Source organism: Telmatherina bonti (genome assembly GCF_933228915.1).
Source record: "Telmatherina bonti genome assembly, chromosome: 21".
Taxonomy (NCBI): domain Eukaryota; kingdom Metazoa; phylum Chordata; class Actinopteri; order Atheriniformes; family Telmatherinidae; genus Telmatherina; species Telmatherina bonti.
The window spans coordinates 4,054,374-4,062,518 of NC_136630.1; the positions used below are offsets into that span (position 1 = coordinate 4,054,374).

At 42.5% G+C, this 8,145-nt stretch overlaps 1 protein-coding gene across 2 annotated transcripts; it reads right to left on the reverse strand.

The window, feature by feature from the left end:
* Positions 1-3,828: 3,828 nt before the first annotated feature.
* Positions 3,829-6,726, reverse strand: pde6gb (phosphodiesterase 6G, cGMP-specific, rod, gamma, paralog b). 2 transcript variants are annotated; one of them, XM_079260712.1, is made up of 4 exons: positions 6,665-6,726; positions 4,402-4,623; positions 4,279-4,319; positions 3,829-4,194 (listed from the first exon to the last, which is right to left on the reverse strand). In XM_079260712.1, exons 2-4 carry the CDS (start codon positions 4,545-4,547, stop codon positions 4,118-4,120), a joined length of 264 nt encoding a protein of 87 aa, XP_079116838.1. In that variant the 5' UTR covers positions 4,548-4,623; positions 6,665-6,726; the 3' UTR covers positions 3,829-4,117. The 2 variants fall into 2 exon arrangements, with proteins under 2 accessions (XP_079116838.1, XP_079116839.1); XM_079260713.1 differs by lacking the exon at positions 6,665-6,726 and adding an exon at positions 6,149-6,214.
* Positions 6,727-8,145: the final 1,419 nt, after the last annotated feature.

Consider the following 8,145-nt stretch of genomic DNA (forward strand, 5'->3'; position numbering starts at 1 on the left):
TTTAATCACAGAATTCTAGTCGTCCACAAATCATTCTTTGTCACATAAACATTATGTAATCATTGATTATTTTTCATTTTAAAGCTCTTTTTAAACAAACTCGGAGAGCGAGACAGTTTCAGCTCAGTACGACGTTCATTCCATAACTTCACCCTAAACTGAGTGTAACCAGCGCCACCTGGTGGATGGAGGCTCCTCTCTGAGTTTCTAAAAGGCAGGCAGTGTGAGGAGGTGCCAGGTGTTTATGAGGCTGGTGAGGAGGTGAGCCTCAGGTGGAGAGTAAGTTTGGTCAGCAATTTGTTTTTAACATGGATGTTTTTTTTGTTTTTAGTAATATTTGAATGTGGTTACTTTTAATATCATTTTTGATATTGCAGTGTGGCCACACAAGATTTTAAAGAAAGTTCGACCTGTTTATGGCTTCGCTGTGTGTGTGTGTGTGTGTGTGTGTGTGTGTGTGTGTGTGTGTGTGTGTGTGTGTGTGTGAGAGACCGACGTGGCAGAATGGTTTTCCTCACCGTTTCCCACTGTCACGACCCACAGCTCATGACCTATGGTCATGAGCTGTGGGTCATGAGCTGTGGGTCGTGACCGAAAGAAGGAGATCTCGTATACAGGCGGCTGAAATGGGTTTCCTCCGCAGGGTGGCCGGGCTCTCCCTTAGGGATAGGGTGAGGAGCTCGGTCATCCGGGAGGAGATCAGAGTAGAGCCGCTGCTCCTCCGCATCGAGAGGAACCAGTTGAGGTGGCTCGGGCATCTGGTCAGGATGCCTCCTGGACCTCCCTGGTGAGGTGTTCCAGACACGTCCCTCTGGGAGGAGACCCCGGGGAAGACCCAGGACACGCTGGAGGGATTATATCTCCCGGGCTGGCCTGGGAACTCCTCGGGATCCCCCCGCAGAGTTGGCAAATGTGGCTGGGGAGAGGGAAGTCTGGGCTTCCCTGCTGCTGCCCCCGCGACCCGACCCCGGATAAGCGGCACGAAGACGAGACAGGAAATCTCTGAAGCCTTTGTGAATAAAATAGCTTGTTTGTTTAAATACTGAGTTCTTTGTTTATTTTTAGTTACTCCTGTAACATGAAACCTCTTTTTTCAGTTGTTTCAGCACTGCAGATAAAAAACCCCAAAAAGAAAGACCACCGCTGCTGGGGGGGGGGGGGTTCATGATCACATGGTCATCATTAAAAGGTTACCAGGAGGGAACTCTGTCCCTGTAACTTTCTCCGTCAGTCTCTAAATCAGCTTTCTCTCTCTCTCTCTCTCTCTCTCTCTGCCTCTCTCGGCCAGCTGATCCCAGTTTTCCTGTTAGCCAATACAGAAACAGTTAAATCTGGGATTAATAAGGTAATGAATGAATGAATGAATGAATGAATAATTAGCTTAGATGAATATCATGTCCCTTTTCATTTACTTCCATGTTCAGTATGTTCACAGTTGTGTTCCTATAGTTGTTCTGACTGCTTTATTGATTTTTACAGACAGGAAAATCCATTAAATTTCATTTTTTACATTTTATATAAGAATGAGCAGCAGGAGCGCAGAGTTATACCCGATGGAATTTTTCTTTTAGGATCTATTTCAGACCCTTTCTGAGACACAGCTGGGCTCAGCTCGAACATTAGCCTCGTTGTTTTGGTACGTAGGTTGCCATGGTTACGTGGCGATCAGTCAGATACGCCACTCTGTTGGAACTGAAGTCTCTCTTGAATGAACCAGACTTGTCAAGCTAAACCAGGCTTTGCCTTAATCCAGCCTCTGGTTGAAACTTCAGCTCAAACATGCTGCAGTTCTGTCGTCTGAGCCTTCGCTGATTCATCCGGATCGATCCTTCCTGCTGTAAATGTGATCTTAAAGTGAAGAGAAGGGAATATTCTCTAAACAGCCTGGACTGGAATGGACAGGTAGAGACAATGTTGTATAAACAGCAGGCATCAGACGTTGTTGTTGTTTGGGGGAGAAAATGATGTTCATGAGATTAATGAATGGTTTTATTTTTATACAAAGACACACAATTACTTTGGAATTAGGGTTGTATTACCTTGGATGTTAAAGACACGACAGAACTTCTGCCATTTTCCTGTCAGCGCCCCCATCGGCGGCTAACCTGCCTCTATCCTACCTGACCTGTTAGCTCTCTCCAGCCAGCAGAAGACCATCTCACCATGATTCCGGTTTTCTCTCTTTTAATCTTCTTGTTTCTTGAATCAGTGACGTTGTGTGTTCAGAACATCCAGTTCCTTATTATACCATGAAGCTGAACGTCGCGTCCCGGATGGAAACGTTGTGTAGAGTCTGTTTCTCGGCCTCGGGACGCTGCTGGGCTGCAGCAGCTCCAGAAATCCACATGATAGATGTCACTGTGTCATCGAACACGTCTGGAACGCCGAGTTTTAAGGTCAGAAAGTTACAGAATGTGTCTTTAAACCCTTGGAAAATGACCTTTAATGCAGAACTGTAATGAAATTACCTTTGAACAGCAGTGTGTAAGTGTGCTAAAGTGCAGAAATCTGTTATGTTTCACCAGAATTCAGTATTAAAGTTTGATTTATGATCTTATTTTTGACCATTTTATGGAAAATGTGACCCTCAACACATTTTAGCTTGTTCGAGCTCCAACTTTATATGTATATTGTATAATTACGACGAGTGCCAGACTTTAAGCTCATGTTTTGGCTATTTGGACAATAAATGAATACTTTTTATTTAACTATTTAAATACTTTACTTAATGACAACTGAAGGTATTGGTGGTATGAGACACATAAGACTGAAAAATATGAAGTTTGACGAAACGTTTGTTCTTTTTTCTCTGCATCTGTATCAAACCCATCGAAAGAAAATATCAGAATAAACAAATCCTCATTTTAATTTTACTTTTTTTATGCTTTATTTTTTCCTGTCGTCCTGTAGAGAGGACAAAGCTCCATTACACGTTTCATCAGACAGATACTGAAACATCCATCCCACTCATCCCTGATGCTACTCTTCCATCGCCTGGTTCGCATCGCCGCCGCCTCTCCTCGTTCTCTGGAGCACGGTGGGGCTCGTGGGGCCGAGGATGAGGAGGACATGGAGATGAAGTTAAAAACAAATGGAACTGGGAGGGATGGATGGCAGACAATGGACAAAGTGGAAAAATGAAAAATGTTCTACTCTACACGAGAACAACAATGGAGAGCTACAAGAATGAGCTTCTTACCACAAAATAAACACACAGCGTTCACAAATGTGTGAAAGTAGCAGAAATAAACACGCAATAAATACACAAGACATAGACACCAATATTATACAAGGGCGATGTACAGATCAGGAGAGCTACTGGTGCCAGGCGCCAACACAGCGGTGGAGAAACCGACACACTACTGGCAGTTTTCATGAAGAAATCCGATTTTCTGGAAGTTTATTATCAGCGGAGTTAATTTTAAAGTAGTTTCTGTCTCAGCAGTAAAATGAGGGCAGATGTTTCTGCTAAACGTTGTGCATCACCTACCAGCAGACACGTCTTAAAAAATGGAGAAAACTTTAGAAACGGGATTTTTTTTTCTGATTTCTGGCGAAGTTGGGTTCAGTTTGAGGGGAAAACGGGGAAACGAGGGACCCACTGAAAGGTTCCGCTCAGCAATGGCAAGCTGCTGTCTGCTCCCTACAGAATTCAGGTTTAGGATTTCATACGTTCGGCGTTGATGGAAGAAGCCTCCTGGATGGCGAAGGAGGCGCCGAGGCACGTGAAGCGGGAGCCCACCCACTTCACGGGTTTGTCTCTTAAACTCACTGTGAGGCTGCCTTGCTTGCGTACGTTTCTGGTTTTGATGGAGAGAAGAAGAGAAGAGGAAAAGACAGAGAGCGAAGGAGGAGGAAGCGAGTGTGTGGTCAGGGATTAGCGGGCGGATCTACCAGTGAAGAAGAGCGACGAGCAGATGTGGTGTGTCAGCTGCAGCCAGAAGAAGAGTCCAGTTACAGAACAGAGATTTCTTTTTTTAGTCGATTTTTTTCTCTTTTTCCATTTTTTGTGTTTGTTGCAGTTCATCGTTAGTTTCCAGTGGTTCCATGTCCAGGTTTCAGATGGAGCCGGAGGCAGATGGTTAGAAGTAATCCTCGTGGCGAGGCGTGGGAAGGCTCAGATGATGCCGTACTGGGCCAGCTCGTGCAGCTCCAGGTGGCTGAAGGCCTCCCATGGGCAGATGACGGTGATGTCTGGAAAACACAGCAGAGATGTGACATTGTTCTGGTTCCTGCCAGTCGTGCTAGTAGAGCATCTCCATGTTTATAAAAGCCCACCTGTGCCCAGGCCCTCCATGCCGGGGATGTCGTCACCAAAGCTGGAAAGAAAGGCTCGGATTACCACCAAGGGTTAAAACTTTTAAAAGTACCGGAGAAAAAAGTGCTGTCTTTGAGACATACCCCTGAATTCCCTTCTTGGGGGGCTTGCTCTTGAACTGGCGAGTCTGCCTCTGTTTGAACTTGGGGGGGCCCTTGCGTGGGGTGGCGGGGCCGCCGCTGACACGCGTGGCTGACTTGATGTCAGCTTTGGGTGGCTCAAGATTCATGTCGAGCGGTTATTCGTGACGTGTGTAGGGTGTTGGCTTTAAGACAACTCTCAGGAGCGAATCTTCGTGGTGAAATCTGAATGTTAGGAAAGAAAAGTTAAAAATGAGTTTAAAACGATGGGAAGGTTGTTCCACCGAGGGTTCATCCTGGATGCTCGGCACACTTACACACAGCTCCTTTCACCTCCACATGACATTACCACCTGCAATCCTCTTAAAGGCGTGATGAACACCTGTTGGGATTTACCCCCACCTCTCCCACGTCCTGCAACGATGACCCCAACGCCCCCAATCCCCTGCTCAGGCTAATCAGTTTACACCGGCTCTGATTTGAGCCGGTCACACTCACATAATCCTGTTAAAGCAAGGACGACACGGCCGAAGTGCTGAGCTGGCACTGAGGGTCTGAATGATTAATCTGCTCATCATGTTCCAGCAACAACGACCGTCCTCAGCAGGTCTTTACCCCCCCGCTGATGTAGAAGTCTGAGACTAACAGGACAGCAGAACTGGTGCGTTCAGATTTTTAAAGTCCCTAAAATGGAAGAAACTTCTGCCTTTCGGTGTGGCAGAATGCTGCAGTACTTCTGCAAACCTGCAGTTTATTTATTTCCTGAAGTATCTGGAAACCTGTAAAAACCTGTAAAAACCTGTAAAAATCAGTAAAAACCTGTAAAAACCTGTAAAAATCAATAAAAACCTGTAAAACCTGTAAAAATCAGTAAAAACCTGTAAAAACCTGTAAAAATCAGTAAAAACCTGTAAAAACCTGTAAAAATCAGATTCTCTGAGTTGAAATTTTGTAAACTTCTCTGAACTGAGAGCTTCCAGTTTAATGTGGAAGTTTTAGACAGTTTGATGCTGAAAGTTCTGCATGAAAACATCGATCACTTCTACTTCTGTAGAAACTAATATGCTGTATTTCTGTCAGATTTTTTACCCTGTCCTGTCCAGCAGCTTAGCTTACAGAACGGCAGTCTGGGTGTTATATTTAGCCAGATTTACTCTACCAATGGAGACATGTCTTATATATGGCTGCCCTTGATATTCTGAATATTTTTATTATTATTTTTATTGTGAACATCAGTCCTGATGCTGATCAGTATTTGTTTAAGAAATTTAAAAAGGTTTAAATGTTGGTATCATCAAAACAAACTCAAGCCTGATGCAATCATTTATATATAGTTCATATGTATGTCAATATAAACCATGAAGCAAACAAAGTTTCTGTTCTGTAAACAAAACAACTCACAGTAAGTTGCTAAACTCACAGTCAAATAAGGTTAAAACATTATGAATAATAAATGTCTGCACAGGATTATTGCACTGTTTGTTTTTGTTTGTCTTCGAACGAATTATAGATCTTTTTAAAATGCCATAAATGACATTAGTGTATTTAAAATCCCGATGGAGGTCTGAAGCATCTAAACAACTAAAAATCTGCAACACTAAATAACTTTTTCTCACATTTGAGAAAATGCAAATCAGTTTGAGTCACTTCTAACCAACCTGCATAGTTTAAAGCAGTGTCATAATTATTAGTTTTTTATTTAAAATCAGAACATTTTGGATTTTTCTGCAGCTTCAGGGGGTCTACTCACCGGCTGCTTGGGTGAAGAGAGCGCAGCAGTGCTCCGTCTAGCAGATGAGTGGACTTCTATGCTAGGCTTGCTGTGAGGGCCGGTCGGGTCTTAGGGGCCTCTTATACGCCGAGCCTGAGCTTATGCAAGCGCCGCCTCCCGCCTTTTATGTCAACACATGTTTGGATTCAGGTTAAACTGGATGACAATGCCAATGTTTCGCTTTCCTGCTCATTTCACAACCATTTCAATCATCTACTATATTTTTTTTATTTATTTCACTGTTACTGACGCAAGCAGGCTTCTCTGTGAAAAATCAAATCAAACTTTATTTATAAAGCACTTTTTCTGCAATAAAATGCAACACAAAGTGCTTTATGTGATATAAAAACACGACGAAGAACATTTATCAGCACCTCCCTTCTCACATTCGAAAGCATACACACTCATACACACACATACACACTCATACACACTCATAAACACACCCAAACATCAATTTCCAACATTACCCTTAAACATCACGCATACACCTACCTAGTTATATATTGCTGATCAGAGATGAGCCTGGTAAGGAACACCATGGCAGGAGACGTCTGCACCAGGAGTCGACCAGACCACAGTACCAGGGGCACCATTAGCCATGGTCGGCGCCACTGCAGCCACGGCCATTATGATACCCGGTGCAGAGGGCTCCCTCTGAGGAAACACCGGAAAATATCCTAAAAACGATAAAATACATTAATAGAAAAAAAAAAAAAAATAGTAGTAATAATAAAACAATAAATGTTTGAAGTAAAAACAAGACAAAAGGAACCTTAGAAGCTTGTAGAACAGGGTCCTAATGCCACCCCACCCGCTAGCAGGGTCTTAATTCACCAGTAGTATGACCGACCCAAAGAGCTACACATGATGGTGTCTGTAACACAGGACTCACAGAACCCGTCTCACTCCGGCTTGCACGTAGAGCCGCCACGGCGCCATGAACAGACAAAACACATGAAACGTGCAGTTGTGCTCATATGTCTTCATCCCCTTTCATTAAAGAAAAGCTGAATTTACAACAGTCACTCAAATAACTGGAGATTTTAAAAAGGAACAATAACTAAAAATATAATTTATTAATATAAGACACTGTTTTTTCATTTAATTGAGTTGAAGAAAGAAAAAACAAACAAACAAATGGGTCCTGGACAAATGAGAGACTTTTCAGTTGAACAGTGGGACAAAATACCTGTCAACAGGTGCAGAAGTCTGACTGAGAGGAACAGAAAACACCTGACTGGAGCCGAAACATTAAAGGATTGTTCAACTGTTGTTTGCTTTTTAAAATAAATATTTCTATTGAACCAGAATTAGAAAATAATGTAATAATTTTCATAAAATTTTTATTTATTATTACTTTAGTCAATTTCAGCTTATTTTACAGGCAGCTGTTTTTTTCCTTCTTTAATGAAAGGGGATGAATAAATGTGAACACAACTGTATTTATTTTATGTGGTATTTTATGGGTATGAAGATGTTTGCTAGGACCATGCTAAAATTGGCACCATTTACCATTTTCTGTATGAATGTGACGAGTACCTTCATATCTTCAATTAATGAGGTATAAAAAGACTCTTTCATCCATTAAAGTATTTAATCATCATCAGTTTGTATCTGAAGCTCTTTAACAGCAACGCTGCAGAAACAAGACGCTCTGCATGTGAGCCAGGTAAAATAAAAGCATGAAAATGCATAAAAACTATCTATATTTATCATTTATAGTATGAAACGGATGAAACAACCAGTGACCTCTTCATGGGGAACATCTGCAGGCAATCCAGACACATAACCTGTACATGGCTTCTAATCCTCACGTCACCACGCTCTGACCGACCTTCTCCACTGAAAGGTGCTTTTACAATAATAAACTGTTCTGGGAGGATTTTATACTTTTGATGAGCAGAATATTAGAAAGCAAAGCTACATTACAGAAGTTCAGAGGGACAGAGTTGTGTTTTTAACTGCGGTCTCCC

Bases quoted from the DNA above. Each gene is read 5' to 3' on its own strand.
- pde6gb (XM_079260712.1), bottom strand. From the start codon at position 4,547: ATGAATCTTGAGCCACCCAAAGCTGACATCAAGTCAGCCACGCGTGTC. The intron at 4,320-4,401 runs GTATGTCTCAAA...CTTTCTTTCCAG, and splicing joins CCCAAGAAGGGAATTCAGGG to CTTTGGTGACGACATCCCCG. The intron at 4,195-4,278 runs GTGGGCTTTTAT...TGTGTTTTCCAG, and splicing joins CATGGAGGGCCTGGGCACAG to ACATCACCGTCATCTGCCCA.